Source organism: Hippoglossus hippoglossus, chromosome 15 (assembly GCF_009819705.1).
Source record: "Hippoglossus hippoglossus isolate fHipHip1 chromosome 15, fHipHip1.pri, whole genome shotgun sequence".
NCBI lineage: Eukaryota > Metazoa > Chordata > Actinopteri > Pleuronectiformes > Pleuronectidae > Hippoglossus > Hippoglossus hippoglossus.
Genome location: NC_047165.1, coordinates 25,007,194 through 25,028,954, shown reverse-complemented (window position 1 = coordinate 25,028,954; position 21,761 = coordinate 25,007,194). Strand labels below are relative to the sequence as shown.

Below are 21,761 nucleotides of genomic sequence, written 5' to 3'. Positions count from 1 at the left end.
GATTTAGCTGGATACATGGTGAGTCATTCTCACCAAAAATTTGACAGCCCTGGGACCCTATGTATAAAACAGTGCCTAGGATACATACTAAAAGTGTACATGCACACAAAAGCAGAAAATGGCATGTCCAGAAAATAAACTGATTTATAAAAACATGCAATGTTCCCTTTATACATCAAAGTACAACTGGTACGTGCATACGTGGATCTACCTCATATCCCACCCCTACACAACCACATTTAACCATAATTGGTCAATACAAAGAATCTCACGAATGTGGAAAGACCCTGCTGATGAATGGGTTTCTATGGTGAATCATGAGATCAAGCGAGCAGACCAACTCTTTTGTCACCAAAATCAAGCTGCTTGTGAGTGAGGTGGAGGTGAAGAAATACATATTATTTGGTGACCACAGCAGTGGTATCAGTAATTAAAGAAAATGTTCAGTGGTAATGTGCTGCTGCTGCAGTTAATGCAGTCAGGGCAACAATTTAATTATTTCATGATCTCATCCAAAATGGCACGCATTGCAATATTTCCGGCCTACAGTGTTTGACAGAAGTATATTATTCCCAAAAGATGCTTTAGGCAGATGGTAAACATAATGTTAATCATATCAAACACATACCTGGCAACACAGCCGGTTACCAAAAACGCTGGAGTCAAGGGTACCTGTGTATGTACTGGGATGGTGCGGTTCTCTAGGTTCGACCTCTCTAATTCTACTTAACACAGTTTGGCATATACATCCAAGAGAACTGCTCTAGGTAATCTAAATCAGCTGATTAGTCAGCCATCATCATGGGTCAGGAAACCTTCATGGTCTGCTGGAGCCAGGCTCCCAGTTCAGGGGTCACAGCCCCTACCTAACCTTCCTAGTACCATAGGATTTGAACTTCACCCTCCATATCTGTTCCAGTCTCTCTTTCAGCCCTCGTGGTTGTCAATCTTCTTGAGGTCCTTCTTCCTGATGTTACTGTCAACTGGGATTGCCACATCTATCACTACTGCCCTCTTCTGCTCCTTGTCAGTTATCACTATATCTGGTTAGTTAGCCAGCAGTCGTCAGTCTGGAACTTGAAGTTTTGCAGGATCTTATGCTCCATTCCATTACATCTCGGAGTTCGGCAGTCAGAATGACATCACACCCGAATAATCCGAGTTGATAGCATTCCAGTTGCACAGGAACAGTGTTTATGTTAGCCAGCCAGCCATTGTTAGCAAAACCGGTTCATAATAATGCATTGAGTGGCATTTCACACATACTAACGCCCAGCGGTTGAATGCGACAATAATTCAGGCCGTGATTTGACTCCTTTCCAGGCCACCTTTCATGCAAAGCACCAGAACTCTTATTTTGTAGGCTAACCCTATTTGTTGATGTAACGATTACCAGACTAGTAAGTAGGTGGCGCAGTAACTTACTGCCCTCTGACATCTTTTCAGTGAAGTCGTCTTTGTCAAGTCTTATGAGAATCTCCTCTGTTGCCACAACAAAAATAGGCTGAAGGTAAATCTGACTAGTATGGCAGTACTATGAAAGCCATTTGGCCCGCTCAGTAGATCAGACATCATTGCCTCTCTGCCTTTTAATCTAAACACTGTCTTGTTTTAGAACATAGGACAAGATGGAAAATATCCCTTGTATGTTCTACTGCACAAATTAATGCCTACAAAACTTTTTTGCACTCCATGTAGATCATAAACCCTGAAAAAAACATCTCGCAACAATATAGTGCTTTTAGTCCAGAAAAAACACAGCTCCACTGTTTAGGAGTATGTGTTTTCAGGTTAGTCTTGCCTGGTTCAATTGACGTATCACAGCAATGGACCAAATGTGCCAATGAGGCAACTATGTATTTAGGGCTATGGGCACATTAAGGTCTAACCAGAGCTTCATATAAACCCTCTGATAGGGAAATGCATGTCATATGCACCTTATTAAATTAAATGTTTTATTTGTACAGAGCCAAATCATAATTTGCATTATCTCATGGCACTTTACATAGACCTAAAAAATGATAGAGAAACCCAACAGTTCCAACAATGAGCAAGCATTTGGCCGACTGTGGAGATAAAAAAACTCCCTCATTAACTGGAAGAAACCTCTAGCAGAACCAGATTCAATGCGAGCAGCCATCTGCCTCGACCGGTTGGGGTGAGCAGGGAAAAATGGGGAAGAGAGCAGAGAGAGATAGAGGGGAGGGGGAGGATAGGGGAGAGAGAGACCAGGAACAGCATCAGGTTTCAGCTCTGATTTAATTTTCTGATTTCTGATTTCTGATTTTTTCAAAATTATAACACACTGACAGAAAACAAGACCACAAAAAAACATGACAAAAAGTGTTAAAATGCTTCGCTATCAATAGAAAATTGGATAAGGCCAAATGTGCAAATATAACCCGTTCAAGGGGAGAAGTGCTCAGTGCATGATGGGAATTCCCCCAGCAATCTAGACCTATAGCAGCATTAATAAGGGATGGTTCAGGACTCACCTGATCCAGCCCTAACTATAGGCTTTATCAAAAAGGAATGTTTTAAGTCTAACCTTAAATGTAGAGATGGTGTCTGCCTCCCGATCCGTGAGTGGGAGCTAGTTCCAGTACTGTCACAGTACGACAATAATTGAATGTATAATAAAAGTTTTAAATTAATCGTTATTGCCAGGTTTACTGTTGATGGTTAAGGTACAGTGGTTGTGTTTGGCGTGGCGTGCTGCATAGAGGATGGTAGCATTTCTGTTGATGAAGCCCACCCGGTTGGCTCACTGAAGGATCAGCCGGTTACTGCTAGAGAACGGGAAGCTGGTCTTCAGTCAGGGCAGATACCCCGATAAACAGACCGGCAGAGCAAACAATTTACCAGGCAGGTAATGTTGTGGAAAATCTGCTGGTAAATGGTCAACTCATAAGTGACGAAAGTGTTCAGGAGCCTTTGATGTCTTATGCTGAAATATTTATTGAAGCTTGGCAAGGAGAAAATCTGAATCCATCAATACAACAACTGTGCATGATGTCCTCTCATATTCTGAAGTCTGCTTTCCTGCAGTCACACTTTAAACCCCCTACAGATCATTTAATCTATGGGTCTGCTAGTTCCTAAACAATCAAATGTATTTTCTAGTTCTGGAGACAGTATCGCCTGCTTACGCAGTCTCATATCTGTGGTGTCTATGGAGTGAAGCCTTTGACCTTCGCCAAGCTCTCGCACTTCCCCAAACACGACAGATAGCTGCACTACGCCCCAGAGAGAGGAGAGGAGAACGTGTCTCCGAAAATTCAATAACAGGTAACAGGCAGACAGGATTTCAGGCAGGGCAGACAGGCAGGCAAACTAACTGGCAGACAGGTAGTAACCTGAGGCAGGCAAAAAGGCAGAGTGTAAGCAAGGTGGCAAAGTGCTGAGACAGAGTTCATCAGAGCCAATACTGGGTCAATACTAAGGCGTAGTCCAACTATATAATCTAGCGATGAGGGGAAAAAAGACCAGGGATCTTATACTGCATCAGGTGATTAGTCGAAATCAGCTGCAGGCGTGCCAGGAACCTGCAGAGGGAAACCATGCCCATGCCAAACCTGCCATACACACTCATACATACCAAACATGCCAAACCATGGTGGCAGTAGTCTATTATATGCTGATGAATATCCTGAAACAGTTTTTTTCTTAAAAAATTGATTTGTGTGTCCACAGAGAAAGATTCTGCTGTTGCGATTGTGAATAGTGGGATTCTACCCACATTGGCTCAGGCTTTACAAAGTAAAAGCAGCCTGTGCTGCCAGGTGGCTCTGGTGGTGGCAGAGATGGCCCGTGAAGGTACAGTAGGATACTGCTACACTTATCAGTTGTAATATTTTATTCACAGATCATGTTATTCATAAATGTATCTACTAATTCCAGAAACCTCTTACCTCTGTCTGTCTGTATGTGGAATGCATATCTCGAGAACTGTTCATCTGAGCGGTGTCACACTTGTCATGTGTATTATTTTGGTGCAGTGTCTAATTTGGTGCAATTTTGACTCGCCAATAAGTTCAATATCAATAAAATTAGAAAATCCAGGCAAACTACACCATGCAGTCATGGGCGGGCATCATATCTTAACAGGAAGTCTGTGGACCAATTGAACATGTCTTCTTTTATGTCCTCGGACAATCTCCAACTGGCAGCCTGAGGGCCAAAACTGCCTCTTCAGCATTAATATCTGTCCTGCCAGATCATTTTGATAGCTAAATCATTTGTGTTGCAGGTTCTGATCTCCATCATGGCAACTACATTCACAGAATCACTTTGTCTTTACCAACACGAAGAATATTTTTGATTACATTTCCACAGACTGATATTGTGAAGTTCTGTAGTACCATGGCACATTACAGTTGCATGTGGTAAAAGAGTTAATTTACTATCAAAGAAATAGAAGAGGAAATTGAAGAGGTAAAATCTTGTCTTTTTGTGTGTTGTAGCTGCAGTCAGGGAGTCGTGCATTGAGGCAGGCCTGGTGAAGGTACTGCTTCCTCATCTGAACAGCAACAACCAGGAGATGCTGCTGAACACTGGCAGAGCCATTGGACGCATCTGCTTTGACAACTGTGAGTTGGCAAATTGCTGATGATGAGAAGTGTGCTGATGAGGCAGAGTCTGTTCTATTGATGCTCACAGAGAAGTCAGTCTTCAGGTGTAAATAGGTGAAATGTTAATGGTTTATGTTTTTCAAATACAAAATCATTTTTATTACAACTCAATTAAATGTGTTAATTTGTATTCAATTACCATTGATGACAATTACTGTAAACAAGCAAAGCAATGAAACAAAAGCATGAACAATAATTCAAAGCTGATTTTTCTCTCACTTTGATCACTTCCATTGTCCCTCTCTATCCTCCCACCAGCATACCAACAGGACATGTTAGTCCAGAGTGGCGTAATACCCAGACTGGTGTCCATAATGAAGGAGTATTCAGACAACGACCCACTGGTTAACGTTTGCCTGCTGGCCCTTTGTAACCTGGCTGACATGGGTGATTATTTGGCAGTTGTATTTATTATAGTCATTGATTATTAATTAGATCTAATTTGAGCCACATTCACAGCTACCGCAATGCCCTTGAACATCTTGGTCATCTGTCTTATGTTTAAGTGTTCTACATTTGCTCTCACAAGTTTCCTTCATGGCTCATTAAGCACAGACTCTAAATTGCTCACACGTACAAAGATACAGTAAGTACTGGCACATACTGTCTATCACTCACTATTGTAGCAGCCCCACCATGCCTGTCTTTGTGTACAGTGCCAAGAGAAATCAGTGGGGAGACAAATGGACAAATTCATTCTTCAATACTTCCCAAACTCAATTCATAATGGAAAATGTCTATGAGCTCAAGTTACAGCATACACTGCAACAATGTTTTATTTTTGTTTTTTCAAAAGTGTCAAAATTATGTTATGTGTTAAACTAACAGTAGATGTCAGATGGTAGTCAGGATCATTAGTTACCTCCAATATTGTCTATAGTTACAGACCCTTGTGTTGCAGACTCCGCGAGGGAGGCCCTGTCAGAGCTGGACGTGGCAGATGTACTAACATTTCAGTTGAAACGGGCACCTGATGCCGAACGCCGACATGTCATCCTGGAAATACTGGGTGCACTGGGCGAGAGTGGTAAGAGTGTTTAAGGGAGGAGGCAAGGAAAGGGGGGACTTACTGATGAAAATCTAGTTTCATCAAGCATGACTTGATATTTCATGACGGACCAATTTGGGAACCCATCAATCCATCCATTCATTATATATACTTATCCTGCAAGGGTTGCGGTGGGGGTTGTGGGAGCCAACCCCAGCTGACATTGAGCAAGAGGCAGGGCACACCCAGGACAGGTCACCAGTGTATTGCTGGGCCAACATAATGAAAAAACAATAATTCACTGTCATTCCTATGATCAGTATAGAGTCTCCAATCAACCTCATCCCATTCTGCATGTTTTTGGACTGTAAGGGGAAGCCAGAGTACTCAGAGAAAACCCACGCAGACACAGGGAGCACATGGAAATTCCAGACAGAAACGCACCTGACTGACCTGGATTTGCTAACCACGTGCTAACCACGGCACAAATGTGCTGCCCCAATTGGGAAAATGTAATAATAACGTACCATCATGTTCTACAAACAGTCTGAGAGAAGTAAAAACATTTGTTTTCTGATTTTCTTGTTCTTCTTTTTTTCAGTTTGTCGTATATTTATTTGAAGACAACATTTATTGACAGGAGTAAAACTTACCTGGTTGTAATATACCAACAGATACACTTAAGCTGCAGTTTGCAGAGTCAGGAGTACCAGAGGCTCTATCAGAGATGATTCAGTGCCTGCAAGGAGGTTCTGACCCCCATGACCTCTGCAGCATCAAGATCGCCTCCAACCTCATAGTGTCTCTGCTTTTAGGAGGTGAGTGATGTACACAGCAGAAAAAGAATGAAAGAGACAGCCAAAGAAATTGTCCTGCACCCGACCCCACCTAAATCTGCAGAATGAGCTATGGCATGTGTGATATAGGGAATCTAAAAATTCTGCACATGTAATTTACTGTAAATAACACTGGCTATCCTGTCTTGTCCTTTATAACTGCATCTCTATAATCTGTCTGAATGCACATTCAATTTAGAGTTTAGACTAAGACTACAGTCTTATTCTTTTTGTCTTGTGTGTGTGTGTGGATTAGATGAGTCTATGCAGAAGTGCTTTGGTGAGGGATCAGGTCTGGTATATCAGGATGTTCTGTCCTGGCTCCAGAGCTCCAACACTCAGCTGCAGCTGTCTGGGGCCTTGGCCATCGCCAACTTCGCCAGGAACGGTAAGATATTTCTCAGCAAGGTGTCGCCTCTACAGTCTATGTGTGTGGCGGGACCCAGTAAAAATGGCCCCTAAATACAGTCAGAAGCAAAACTGTATAAAGGTTGAGGAGGGGATGGGAGGGAGGGAAAGTGAGAGGAGGGTAGGGTTTGAGGGATGGATGTGAGGGAGGGCGGGAGCGGTAGATGGTTGGGGGAGACAGTAGAGGGGGTTACTGGATTGTGTCAAAGTTGATGCTGATGGACCCCTTTGGTGTCCCCTCCAGGAATTGCTCTGAGAATTTTTTCTGTTTAACATGAACACACATGCCTTGGACTGACAACTAAAGCAAAGAACTGATTGTCTTTTTGCCTGTTGTGTTTCTGTCAGACAGTAACTGTGTGAAGATGCTGGACCTTGGGGTGGTTCCTCACATCCTGACCTTGTTGGAGCAACATGTTGACGAGGGAGATGTGTCTGTTCAGCATGCTGGACTGAGTGCGCTCAGGAACCTGGCTATTCCTGGTACGGATTAAAGTAAAACAGTAGAGATTTGGTTCCAGGAACTAAATTATACTATCTACTACTACTACTACTACTACTAACGTACTTACTTAAACACTGTGACCTATCTTTTAAAGGACAAAGTCAATATGAACACAACATACACATGCTGTCATCTTCAAAATCACTTCAACTTGCTTGAGGCTACACCTGAGTCCCCCTGGTACTAGGTGCAGCACAGTATCTTCTTACCTACTTATAATATAAGAGCATGTTAAGCGTAAAGCAACATAGATATGTTGCACATGCACATGCACATAACAAACATTTTCAAATACACCAAACCCAATTACTAATAACTGCATGATTACATAGGAGATAGTCACTCTAAGATTGTGAAATTGGGTAGGCATTTACTCTGACCCAGTAAAGTGTATGCTGATGCTTTCACCTCTGAAGAAATCTCATTACTCTTACCCTTTTTATAGATCAATCAATTACTCAATCACATTTTATTTGCATAGCCCACATTCACAAATCACAATTTGTCTCATAGGGCTTAACAAAGTGCGTCATCCTCTGTCCTTAACCCTCAACAAGATCAAGGAAAAACTACCAAAAAAACCCTTTTAACAGGGAAAAGAACGTAGAAACCTCAGAGAGAGCCACATGTGAGGGATCCCTCTCCCAGGACGGACAGAAGTGCAATAGATGTCAAGTGTAACTGAGAACATCAACAAAATTACAATATTTACAACATTTATTAGAAGAAACAGTTTTTAACATGATGGAAATGTGTGTTAATGTTGTGAATGTATAGGTCACCAACAATGAAAATTCACTCATTATCTACTCACCACTATGCCGATGGAGTGGTGAGTCCACAAAACACCTTATAAATAAATTAGTAAATGACGCCATTTCGAGTCAAATTTGAATGTAGGGCTTACAGACACTTGGATGACACCACAGGAGCAGTATGGAGACATTTTATGGGTTTTTTTTACGTTTGAAGAATTGATCCCCAGTTACTTCAATTGTATTGGATTTGGAATGCAACGCTATTTACCTGAATTTAAATTTTTTGGTGAACTATCCCTTCAAGTATTTATACATAAAAAAATGTTTGATAGAAATGAAGGGAGCAGCAATGAAAATTTTAATGGAGGAGTTATTGCCAGTAATGGTAGAATATGTGAGTAGGCTTGCACTTGCACACATAGACATGAAAGGGGGCTTGAGCCCCTGCCCTTTTTCTTCCTTTAGAGAAAGTGCACTTTTTCTGATAATTTTTTATAAATGAATTTTATACTTCTGTTTGTGTACAGCTTCCCTGTCAAACAAATATATTGATTGAATAAATGATCAAAATATCAGGTCGGGAGATCAGAATAGTCTCTACCCTCCGTCCCTCCACGTCTCCTGCACAGTGGTGAGCACTAGAGCTTTGGACATTTCTTGATAATTTCTTAGATGCATTGCGACGTCGACGACTCTGCATCAATGCAGAGACAGAACATAATCGATTCATGTTGTTTTTAGCTATGTCCCATTAGCGTGTTTTAACTTCTTTGTTGCAAAAGAAGCGTTGTCCCGTTTATCCAGGAACATAAATATGAATTCAGCAGGTTTTTTATAAAGATCAGGTCTAAGTTTGATGATTAGAAAACGTCAGAGGAGCAGAGTCTCTTGTGACCAGCTGAGTAATGCTCCTCAGTGCAGTGGAGCTGCTAAGGGGGGCCAGGCGGGGCCAGGCGGGGCCAGGCGGGGCCAGGTGGGGCCAGCTTGATACAGTATCAAGGCTGTAATCAGAGTTTGTCTTTTTAAGCTTGAGGTGCAGCACACAAGTCTAAACTGAATAAATGTCAAATCCGTGTGGAGAGCACTGACCACTCTCATAGACTTACTGTTGTAGTCTGATTTTTGAATTGAAAACCATATTTAGTAAATTACAACAAACTTGTAATAACAGTAACAGTCTATAATACTTTTTAAAGCACTTTCTAAATAATAAGGGAGTTTCTATTTGTCCGACTGATTTTATTAACTGATATTAACAGCAGCCATGTGCAGTAATATAGGAAATTGTGGATGTGATATATTGAAATGCATCGAGATGCATTGTTGTACATTCGAATCGTTGACTGCTGAATCATAATCGAATCGTGAGGCTAGTGAAGGTGCACAAGTGAGCACACAGTCATCACATTCATGTCAGACAGGCAGCACCTCCCAACTCCCAGCTCCTGTTCAAGTTGTGGTTTTTTTTCTTTGCTTGTGTGATAATCAAAGGACTAAGTTACCAGTACCTCCAGTTTACAGCTAATTAGCCTGAAGACAAAAGCAAATATCGTTAACTTGTGTCTTGCTAGCAAAGAGACAGAGGGAAGTAAAACAAACACCATCTTAATGTATATTTTTGGAAGTTTTCTTTCCATTAGAGTTAAAGAAGAGATGGAAGCAAAATAGACCAAATTCTCAAAATTGACGATTACACGACAAAACATAATTTTGATTGTAGGCTCCTTATCTAATAACTATTGTGATGGAAATTTGACCTGGTGAGACTTCTGAAATAAAGAGGCTAGAGAATCACAGTCTTTTAAGTAGGGATGCAACGATATGGAAATTCTTGGCCGATACCGATACCGATATTTAAAACAACAATCTAGCCGATACCGATACCGATATTTGTTTATTACTTGAATAATATGAAAAACAGAAAAAGTGACAAGTGTAACTTTAGATGCCATGGATGGACATAGACACCTATTCAGCCAAACATTTAACAGTATCACCAGGCCTACTCAAGACATCATCTCAACTGTAAACAGATGCTTGCAATGCAGCCTTACAAAACACTAGCATAAACCCTTAGGGAATGCCATATAAATTCAAGTCAAGATGCAGTGCTACCCTAGCGGGCTGACTCCGCGCCGGTCAGCCCGCGATTCTCCGCTTGTTGTTGTATGTAACCCGTTCAATGTCGGGTGTCGGGGGTAAATGACGTATTCTCCAAGCAAGCCTTTAGCGCACCCCCCCCCCCCCCCCCCCCCCCCTCTCTCTTTTTATCTATATGACTGCTTGTGTGGCTGTAGTGGATGGGCAGAGGGGGACATTTAATTATGTGATTGGGAAAATTGGGAAAATTAAAACTCCAGGACAACAGAAGGGGAATACAAAGTATGGGATGCATATTTGATCATTTATATCATATAAAATATGTCATTTATATCGTTTAAAATCATTTTTCAGTCTGTTTCCTGGCGCGATACGCTCGCTCGCACGCCGAAACCATCGGTGAAGGGCGCTGGCGCAGCGCGGCGCATCGCAGCCCATGTGAACCGCACAAAGGTTTAACAGGGGGGGGGGGATGGGAGGCGCCTGGCTTTCCTTGGCGCTGCGCGGCGCGGCGCTTCAGCGCCCGGTTTAAACCCGGCGTCAGTGTACCATAATCTGGATGCCAGATTGGCAGGCTGCAGAAAACATACCAATGAACATCGGCCAATGTTATCAGTGAAAGTCAAGTTTATTACCGATACGCCGATGGCAGTAAACGAGGCGAATATCGGCCGCTACCGATATACGGCCGATACATCGGTGCACCACTACTTTTAAGTATACTTTATTCCTTGCAAGGAAGGTCAGACAGTCATACAGTGTGCGATGAGCATTCTGCAGAGTGAATGACAAAGTTACCGTTGCAGGCGTATGCTTTTTATGCAGATGCAATAGAACTGTGTGTGTGTGTGTGTGTGTGTGTGTGTGTGTGTGTGTGTGTGTGTGTGTGTGTGTGTCAATGTGTTGTGAGAAATCTGTGTGTGAGACCTACTGTATGTGAACTGAGTGAATAGTAACATCCCAGGAGATAAGACACAAACACATGCTGAAGGCCTCCTAGCCAAGACCCAGACACAGGTCTTCGAGCTCTTGGTGGTGGGAGACAAACCTCGTCAGATTTGTGGCTCTAATGTCATCTTAACAGTTTCACAAGCAGAAATAGTATGCATAAGCAGAGATAATATTTAGTGTGGTATAATGGTAAAATTTTCCATTACACTATTCATTCTACTACTCTTGAGTATTTAACAATTGTGTGAGGGTATTAAGGGTAATATTATTAACGCATTTTTTTTTTATAAACAATTATGAGAAGTGCCCTTTTTCTCACTTGAGGCTCTGCCCCCCAACATGTCTGTGCACGTCCCTGTGAGTAGGCATATTGTATATCAAGCAGACTTGTAATCATAGTCTAACCCTAACCCCTAACCCTATACTATAAGCTTTATCAAAAAGGAAGGTCTTAAGCCTACTCTTAAACGTACAGATGGTGTCTGCCTCCCGAACTGAAAGTGGGAGATGATTCCACAGGAGAGGAGCTTGATAGCTGAAAGCTCTGGCTCCTCCTCTACTTTTAAAGACTTTAGGGACGACAAGTAAGCCTGAATTCTGGGAGCGCAGTGCTCTAGTGGGTTGATAAGGTACTATCAGCTCTTTGAGGTATAATGGTGCCATATTATTAAGGCCCTTGAAGGTGAGGAGGAGAATTTTAAATTATATTCTAGATTTAACCGGAAGCCAGTGTAGCGAAGCTAATACAGGAGAAATGTGCTCTCTTTTCCTGGTTCTTGTCAGGACACGTGCTGCAGCATTTTGGACAAGCTGCAGAGTCTTTAACGACTTACTGCTGGAGCCTGATAATAAGGAATTATAATAATCAAGTCTGGATGTTACAAAGGCGTGGATTAGTTTTTCTGCATCTTTTTGAGAAAGGACATGTCTGATTTTTGAGATGTTACGTTAGTGAAAGAAGGCGGTCCTAGAAATTTGTTTTAAATGAGAATCAAAGGACAAATCGAGGATCAAAGATCACTCCCAAGTTCCTGACTGTTTCATTGGAAGCAAGGGCAATGTCGTCTAGCGCAGCTATATCATTAGATAATGTATCTCTAAGGTGTTTAGGGCCAAGTATTAGAACCTCTGTTTTATCTGAGTTTAATAAGAGAAAATTGCGGTTTATCCAGGTTTTTATGTCCTTAAGACATGCTTGGAGTTTAGTTAATTGATTACATTGTTCAGGTTTTATTGAAAGCTATAACTGGATGTCGTCTGCATAACATTGAGAATTTAAAGAGTTTGTGCTGATAATGGTTCCTAATGGAGCATATATAAGGTGAATAACATTTGGCTGAGGATCCCTGTGATTAATACCAACATTATTCACTTGAACTCTGTGGTTGCAAAGGTATACACTATTAATTTCAGTTGCATCATATTTGAGCTTGGGTCTGAGAAATTAACCGAGTAATGAAGAGGTTAAAATAGTGTTAATTAATTCTCACAGTGAAATTATATTTAAAATGACCTAAATTGTGTTTTGGCCTTATAAACTATACAAGCCATACATGCAAACACACTCAACACTGGAAATAAGTGGGTCAGTATATCATCTGTGTCTTTCAGCCACTAACAAAGTGCGAATGCTTGAGGATGGGGTGACTGAGAGGATAAAGACCCTGCTACGCTCAGACATGCCACCTGTTCAGTTCAAACTGCTGGGTACACTACGCATGATGGTGGATGGACAAGGTGAGTTTAACTGTTTAAAAGTACGTATGAAACTCATGGCATTCAGTACATCATAGTAGAATCTAAGACAGACCTTGACCCTGCCCCCCTTAGTTTTAACACTTTGGCCAAAATGTCAACTTGAGCACTGTCTGAAAGGCACATTTCCACAATTAAATAAACATAATAAAATAAAAAGCAGGTTATAATATCACGACATACAAATACTGAGATAATTATAAAAACAAAAACAAGTGTCATTATGAGATGACACATCGCTGTGTACTGTTTGCACTCATTATGGAAAAGGGGAACCAACAAATCTATGGAATTTAATTAATAATCAGTCTGAAATCATTAAGTCATTAATTCTCAATTCAATGTATCTCATTCCTCTACTCCTAAAGAACACACAATGCAGCAACAAATATAAAAATATGAGACTTATTGACTAATGTCTTAGAGGAAGGGAACATTTACAAGGATGTTAATTCAGAGAATATGCAAAATGGAATAAATGAACCATCTGGATTTATAGCAATGGAATTGAAAGGTGGTAATTTGGGTGATGGTGGAAGATAATATGTTAAAACGGAAACATATTTTATAAAGTGCGGCAGTGCTATGGACCCTCTTAGTTGGAACTCAGACCGTGGCTGCGAACATCATGTTGGGAACAGATGGTTTACCAACAGATTATATCATTTGTTCAGCAGGGAGTTCTGCCAGTGGTCTCAGCTGTGAGGCCTCTTCTGCAGGCATATTTAAACAGTGGTAATGATGTCATTTCAAAAGATACACAAAAAGAGCAATTAATGCAGTATTCTGTAGTCAGCTGCCTATTGATTTGGCTTAAAGAAAATGTAATATTGCGCAAGGAAGTAACTTAAATGCACATAATAGAAAGTAATTCAACCCAAAAACTTGACAGAGGATAAACTTTGAAGAAAATACGTTATATTAAATATAGGAGAAAGAAGAGTAAAAAGTTAAGTAAAAAGTGAAAGTGAAATAGTAATGAAATAATGATTTGGTATTGTTTGATTGTGTAACCTAATGTTTAAAGGCAAAGGTTGCATATTCTATCTCCAACATGACCAATCAACATAAAGCATAAGGCAGACTGTGAATTTGATTAAAATTGAATTCCACCTCAGTGTAATAAACTATGATAACATAGGCAAAGATTACTAACTATCATTAATAAATGCATGCAGCTATATGATAAATGAAATATAATAACATAGCTGTAGTGTATTTATATGGTAAATGTATAGTTGCATGTGGGATGAATATCTAAAACCTTTAAATTCTCAATCGAGCTTTCATTCATCAAGTGTTTCAATTCTACAGGAAGCTTATCAAATATCCTGAAATCAATTAGAAAACAATATGAAACAAATAACATAAAGTTTGAATATTATTCTCAAATTGCTTCCGACATTTAATGAAATGAGCTGGTATTCAGTTTAGAGTGAAATGTTGGTTTTATGGTCTTTATCTGTGATATCTTCAGAAGGGGAGGCACCTCTCTCTCTCTGAGAAAGGGGAGGCAGAGCAACTAAAGTTAATGACCTGCTGACCCCCTTTGGCCATTTCTATCTGAACAATACAGACTGCCAGTCATGTGGCTGTTTTTTCAGATTAAAAGCAGTAACTTTGAATAAAAAGAAACCCTTGTTCTTGGTTTCCTTTCTGAAATGGAGGTTTTATTAAGGATAAAGTGAACTTCATGCACCTCTCTCATATTCTTAGTGTAATGTACATAGCATTGGAACATCAGGGGGCTGTTTATTTGACTTTAGATCTTAATTTTTGTAATTTTTTTGCCCTGAACAACTCAGAGGCATCTTGGTGATATTTCCTCATTTTGTTGTGGTTCTCTGAAAAGTATTTTCCATTACTCTGCTGTGCTGCATGTGTCAGATGAGGCAGCCTTGGTGCTGGGGAGAGATGCTGTACTGCTGGCTCGGGTCATGGAATGGTGTGAAGCCAAAGATCATGCAGGAGTCCGAGGAGAAGCCAGCCGCCTGTTGGCTGCCCTCATCAGACACAGCCGCAGTCCTGTGAGTCGTGCAATCGGAAAGTTAGCACAATGTTGTACTCATTAAAACATGATTTGAAAATGTGATGGCAGAATATGTATTTGCACAAATACAACACACACTCACTTTCTGTAATTGGCTGATTTCCTCTCTCTGACAGGAAGTTGTTCTTGCTGTAGCCAAAGCAGATGGGGTTCGGCACCTTACGTCCATGGCAACGAGTGAGCATGTCATCATGCAGAATGAGGCCCTGGTTGCCCTGGCAATAGCATCTGCCATTGACCTTGGTAAAGCAATTTCAGTAACTATGCACATAAACATGGCTGCAATGTCCCTGTATTTATATGAAAGGCAAAGCACCATTAAGACATAAGGCCATTTATTTTTAAAATAATATTAAGGCATACAAATGTATTTAAAACAAAAAACAAATGCAGAAATAATAAAAACTTTTAAAAAATAATAATCAAAATTTAATATTTAAAATAAGTAACATACGCAATTTATTCTTATTTATTTTATTATCTATTGGCAGAAATGATGCTTTCACCATTGTGTATTCATCTAAATTGTACGAATGCTTTACCCTTGAATGGTCCCTTTATATTTAAATATGTCATCGGGAGCGAGTCCTCGCTACGGAGGCCGCCATGTTTTTTCCAGTCATACAAACTGGACAAACTAAACACCTTTTGAGTGTTTATGACAACTGAAGGCTACCACAGGGTCTCTTTCATGTTTGGAAGGGGAGGGGGAGGTGAGGGGTATTCAGCTGGAACATGCAACTTCACCACTAGATGGAACTAAATTATATACACTGAACCTTTTAGGATATTGAAATAAACTGACAGGTTTGTAGACCTCAGGTATCAGGTAGGAGCATAGAAACTAAAATTATTGCAGCATCTAGCTAAAGCTATTGCAGGCCTGCAATAAATCGTCCATCATGAGGTTTTTAATGTTAAAGGGGACATAGCATGCCCATTTTACCACAAGTTGATATGGTTCCTTGGGGTCTTAATGAAATGTCTGTAACATACTTTGGTCAAAATACCACAAGGATCATATAAAACAGCACCCTTTTTACCCTGTCTAAAACAGCCCTCCACAGAGTGACCTGTTTTGAGTGCCTGTTCCTTTAAATGCTAATGAGCCAGCTCCCCCCCCCCCCTCTCCCCCCTTGATTTTAAACGATATAAATTACATATTTTATATGATATAAATTATCAAATATGCATCCCATACTTTGTATTCCCCTTCTGTTGTCCTGGAGTTTTAATTTTCCCAATCACATAATTAAATGTCCCCCTCTGCCCATCCACTACAAGCACACAAGCAGACAGACAGAGAGAGAAAGAGAGGGGTGGGGGGGGGGGGGGGCTATGAAGACCATCATTTACCCCCGAACCCCGACATTCAACGGGTACAACAACAACAAGCGGAGAAAGCAGAATCGCGGGCTGACCTTATATATACAGTCTATGGGGCTGACCAGTGCTGCGCTGCCTCGCAGCGGCGCTTCCGCATCCGGTGTACCCCGGCGTAACTACTGTACCCCGGCGTACAGTAGAGCTGAACACTGCGGAAGTCTTCCACACAGCTGGCAGTGTGGAAGACCGCTGCGAGGCAGCGCAGCGCCGTTCTCAAGCACGCAGCCGCCTGGCTGTTCACACGGGACGAGCATTTCTCCGCTGGTCAGCCCCATAGACTGTATATATAAGGTCAGCCCGCGATTCTGCTTTCTCCGCTTGTTGTTGTACCCGTTGAATGTCGGGGTTCGGGGGTTACAGTAGTGCTGAACACTGCGGAAGTCTTCCACACTGCTGGCTGTGTGGCGCTGACACAAATTCCAGCTCACGCACGGGAGAGCGAGCAGTCGCGCCCGAGCAGCTGCTGCAGCCTCCCAGTCCCAACGATCCAGACAAATGCCACATGTGAGTGAATCGCGGGCTGACCAGCGGAGAAATGCTCGTCCCGTGTGAACAGCCCGGCTGCGCGCTTGGGAATGGCGCTGCGCTGCCTCGCAGCCTCGCTGCCTCCGGTGTAAACCCGGCGTAGCGAGTGTGGGGGGACGGGAGGGGGGCCAAGACCATGTAGGGAGACTTCCAGTTCCTTGTTACGACACAAAACCCAGGAAGCGCAATCGAGTCGCTCAAGCATGATGTTTCTGACTTAGAGGAACTATAACAAAACGCGCAAGTGTTTTTTTCCCAGAGTTTTTGGGTTGGTAGACATGCCAGATACCCACATTAACCTGTAGAAGCACTAACAAAGTGGAATTTGCATGCTATGTCCCCTTTAAGTGAAACTGTGTTAAAAGAGGTGTTGGTGGTCATTTTGGAGAATGCAGGTTTTGGAACTGTTAAGGTGTGTTGCATTATTATTCCTTATTATTGTTATTTTTCAACCATGTAGGGTTTTGATGGTGGTTAAACTCTACAACAGGATGAAGCAAGCGGCCTTGAGGTGTTAAGAATGGTGGTAAAAATGAGGAGCATCAGACAAGCCAGGATCTTTGATTCCAGAGCTCTGAATTGAACTAATATGAATAAAAGCATACAATAAACACCCACATGTCTCTCCACAAGGACAATAGACTGCTGGACAACAAAGAGCTCACATACGTGCAGGAGACTTACTTAGCAGTAGAGCAGAGAAGAGCAGACGTTCAACCTGACTGCCTCCTTCTCTCTCTCTCACCGACCTCTCCCCTGGCTTTTTCTATCATTGCCTCAGCCCTGCCCCACATAGTGACAGTCCCATATGACTTTAAAACATATATTTAGTCTAACATTACTCCCTGTTCTTTATACACATTGTAAATGACCACTGACAGATACACATGAAAGAAAATGCGTAATTAACTGAAGAAATGCAAAAAAGTCCCAACTACTCCCACCTCTTTACCTTGATTAACCTAACAAGGTAATTAGCATCTGCTCATGTGTGTGCCCCATGAAAAAAACCCTGTCTGAAGTAGACCTCAAAGAGAGAGTGGTGAGTAGGGGTTACAAAATAAAAGCACAATATAACAAAAAAATATTTATTGTCTTAGTCAGTGTTGTCAGACTTTACAGTCAATGTGTATGTGAGTATGTTTTCCATCTCAGTGAGGGGGATGCTTTCCAGATCCCTCACAAACCAATTCAAGTTATTGATGGGAGGCTAACAGACCCACCTTTTTGTTTAATGCTTCCAAAGACAGCCTCCAAAACATATCTCCCCTAAAGCCCAACAGTCCCCTTACATCCAATCAAGCCACACCAAATTGCACACATTCAAAGATATTGGTCCCCTAAACATGCCTGATTTTTCATCAATATATCCTGGGAAATCTGTGAAAATGTCAACAACAAAAAAAAGATGCTAAGACTGTGTTAAAGAAAGTGAGGAAAAATGCCTGGATCCACCCCTTTGTCTAGATCTGGGCCAAAATTGTATAGATTTTTTCTTGGCCCATGTCCCATCCTTCTATTTTTTTGGAAAATCAATTCAGTAGTTTTTATGTTTCCTGCTGACAATCAAAGCAACCAACCAACAAAATGGTTGAAACCCCAACCCCCCCCCCCGGTGGAGGTTATAATAACTCAGTTGTGTGTGTGTGTGTGTGTGTGTGTGTGTGTGTATGGGTTTATTTGATTACTGCAGAGTCTATGAAGGATCCATTATGGGAGGCAGAGCTGTTGCCCCTGCTTAAGAAGATGTTGGAGGATCCTGAAGGGGCGGTCGAAGTCAAGTTCAGTGCTTTAGGTCTCATCTGCAGCCTGGCTAACTCCAGTATGTGTTTGATTTTATAACACACATTCACATAAATCCTTTTGCACTGCAACTGTCAAGATGTTTTAGAAAAACTGTAAATGAGAAAGCCACTGGAATAAGATCACAGCCTAAAACAACTGGAACATCTGAACATTTTCTCAACTCTTAGATTATTACTAACACAATGGTTCAGATAGTATTATGGGCTTAAACAGAGTTTAACTGCATATTTTTCCTCTGTCCGGTCAACCCATCTCACGCTTGTCTTTCTTCTTCTTTCAATCTTTGTCTGCTCTAGGTGTGATGAAGGAGGAGTTGAACTCTGTGAATATGAAGGAAAGCCTATCTAAACTGACAAATCATAGCAGCAGTAAACTTGCCTCACAAGCCAGTTCCCTAGTGGCCATTCTCAGTGACACCAGCTAAACCAGCACATTACAGCAACAAAGGATCTCATCTGTTGTATGGATTTATCCTGTTATTCAATGACATACTGTAATTCAACTGAGCTTTTTGCAGAAGTTTTGCTAACTATTAATTTGGCTATGGCTTTGGCTTTCTGGTAATCACGTGTCCTCACTAGTAGCCCTCTGAGGCTGCCCTGTTCACAGGAGGAATAAACAACATACAGATACATTTCCAGTTCTTAAACTCTAAACAAACGCAGGCTCAATGAGGTCATTAATACCAAAGTTGTTAATTCAATCAGGAGCATAAATGTACTCTGTGAATTTCACAGTAACCTGTTCCTCATCATTACCATTTCCTGTATACCAATGTACAGTCAATGTTGCATTGGTGGTGGCAGCAGACAAAAGGTCATGTAATCTACAGAGATTCACATTTTGCAGGCTATTAGTAGAAAGTTTTTCTTGTCATATAACTAAAAGATGATGATAAACGGGAAATGATGATGGTTCTCAACAGGAAGGTCAAAAAAGCAAACAAAAAAAATTCTAGTAATTTGGCCTGCAGTTGTCATGATACCTTGATTTGAACCAATGTGGTGGAGGGATGGGACTGGATGGACTGACATCACCTGCTTGGGCTTTGCTGCTATAGGTCAATAATACTTATAATAATAATAATATAATAATAACTATGGCATTCATAGAAGTTTGCAATGGTTTAAAACTTCAAAGCATTTATCAAATTTTGAATTGTGGTATAGTAAAGGTATAGCTCATAGACTATACTGTGGATGAAGACTCGGGGTTTGCAGAGTGATCCCAATGGGAAGTACCTGAAATGTGTATTCTCTTGCATTACCAGCAGAGGGCGACTCCACTGGTTGCTAAAATAAGTCACTTCCCACTTGATATTTAACGTCAGTAAACCTAAGAGGTTTATGATCTTAATTTCTTGTTTCAAGTCCTCTCCAATACAACATGATATTCATTTTTTAAACTGTTCTATTTAGAATGAAATAGATGATAAAGCGTGTATACAGCGAGTACAAGGTCAGACAGAAAGTGCAGTCCAATGGGTGCAGGTTGTAGATTGGTGCAGTGTCTTCAGCTCTCAATCAGGCTCCACCCCCTGTTCCTCTAAATATGGTTACATATAGTTTCAAAAAACAAAGATTTGTTGGGGAAAATGCCAAACTCATGGCTTCAAAACAGTAGTTCACAAACCAATGGCTGTGTCATGGTGGGTTGCCACTTGGCTGAAGTATATCACAAAAAATATCTCTTACAGGATTCAGTAATTTACTTACTAAAAATGTGGGGGGGTTTTCCGCATTTATACTGTTCATTCAAAGCTTTCATCTACATCTCATGGCCTATTGCAGTGAATGGAGTTGAAATATTGTGATGGCGGGTCTTTGGTTTTTCATCACATAAGGAACTTTAAAGTTGCAATACTGGAATGAACAAGTCCAACAATATTGTTTGACTTAACATATTTAGACTTTGTAATTTTTATTTCATTGACTCGACTTACCAATAAAATCACTGGATAAACTTGTTTGTATAAAAGTGCTCGCACAGTGCCGTGGGCTTGCTTTAACAAGAGGCAATTTTGACAGGCCAGGCTGATCAAGATTACCAAAGACTTGCAATACCAGAATCTAATATACACATTATCAACTCACCGAATATCATCGAAGCACTTTAAAACACACAGTCCAGAAGGTAAATCACTTCTGACATCCTGAGGAATAGAGTCAAACAAAACTCATTAACAAGCAATAAATCTACATAGTATGTTCTGCTGTAGTCCTTGAACCTTTTTGGTAAATTGGATATCCAACACTTTGTCTTATTGAACAGATTTATTACTTATTTCAAACTCTTCTTCTATAGCGAAGCTTTAGTGTTGTCTCCAAGTTTTAATTCTCTTTAGATAAAAGCGTCAGTCAAATATGTCAATTTAAATGGATGTTTTCTATCTCAAAGGGTCCTGAGCTCATCCAGTACAACTTGTACTGTACATAGGTTGAGGATGTCTATATGAATGCTTGAATCATGTTTCTGTAAACATCATGACATGAAAAGTCCTAAGTTATCTGCCCTCTCAGGCCTTGAGTATTATTAAGTGAGAAGTCAGATAGGAAAATCCAGTATGCTGGATGTAATTATGTTGATTATGGGAATAATATTTACATGCAGTATTTGTGCATGACAAGAATACCAATTAAAGGTTTTATCACACCAGAATGTAGGAATATATTATGTTTGAATACATTACAATGAATGGATACACTCAAATTGGTATATATTTCCATGGGTTTTATTTTGATTTGTACATTTCTTTGATCAGGTTAGAGGCTATATAATATTCACTGCTACTACATGTCACAGTAGAACCACTATCTCAGTCCAAAGAAAATGCGTCATTCCTCAAAAGATACCATAACTAGACCCCCTACCCAACTACACACTGAATAAAGTTACTCTATGTACAAGAGATCCAACAAAAAAATATAGCTAGCTGCTGTGCAGACAGGTAAAATGGATCTGTCATGTCTCATCCGTGACAGGTCTGTTTTTAAATCTTCATGATTTAATAATGTACTCACTCTTGCAGCCCTGATCGCAGCACACTCTCAGAGGGTCTGCAA

The 21,761-nt window shown here is 40.9% G+C and overlaps 1 protein-coding gene across 3 annotated transcripts in view; it reads left to right on the top strand.

Moving 5' to 3' along the window:
* si:dkey-191g9.5 (rap1 GTPase-GDP dissociation stimulator 1) overlaps nucleotides 1–20,753 on the top strand; it is a 30,318-nt gene extending 9,565 nt beyond the window's left edge. For 2 of the 3 annotated variants that reach the window (XM_034609460.1, XM_034609458.1), the window contains 12 exons: nucleotides 3,694–3,816; nucleotides 4,464–4,589; nucleotides 4,890–5,018; nucleotides 5,512–5,658; nucleotides 6,294–6,437; nucleotides 6,712–6,843; nucleotides 7,212–7,346; nucleotides 12,789–12,914; nucleotides 14,820–14,959; nucleotides 15,099–15,225; nucleotides 18,587–18,715; nucleotides 18,996–20,753. In XM_034609460.1, coding sequence (XP_034465351.1) covers nucleotides 3,694–3,816; nucleotides 4,464–4,589; nucleotides 4,890–5,018; nucleotides 5,512–5,658; nucleotides 6,294–6,437; nucleotides 6,712–6,843; nucleotides 7,212–7,346; nucleotides 12,789–12,914; nucleotides 14,820–14,959; nucleotides 15,099–15,225; nucleotides 18,587–18,715; nucleotides 18,996–19,123 — 1,586 coding nt within the window. In that variant the 3' untranslated portion in view covers nucleotides 19,124–20,753. The remainder of the gene's footprint in view (nucleotides 1–3,693; nucleotides 3,817–4,463; nucleotides 4,590–4,889; nucleotides 5,019–5,511; nucleotides 5,659–6,293; nucleotides 6,438–6,711; nucleotides 6,844–7,211; nucleotides 7,347–12,788; nucleotides 12,915–14,819; nucleotides 14,960–15,098; nucleotides 15,226–18,586; nucleotides 18,716–18,995) is intronic. The other variant, XM_034609461.1, reaches the window with a different exon arrangement.
* Nucleotides 20,754–21,761: the final 1,008 nt, after the last annotated feature.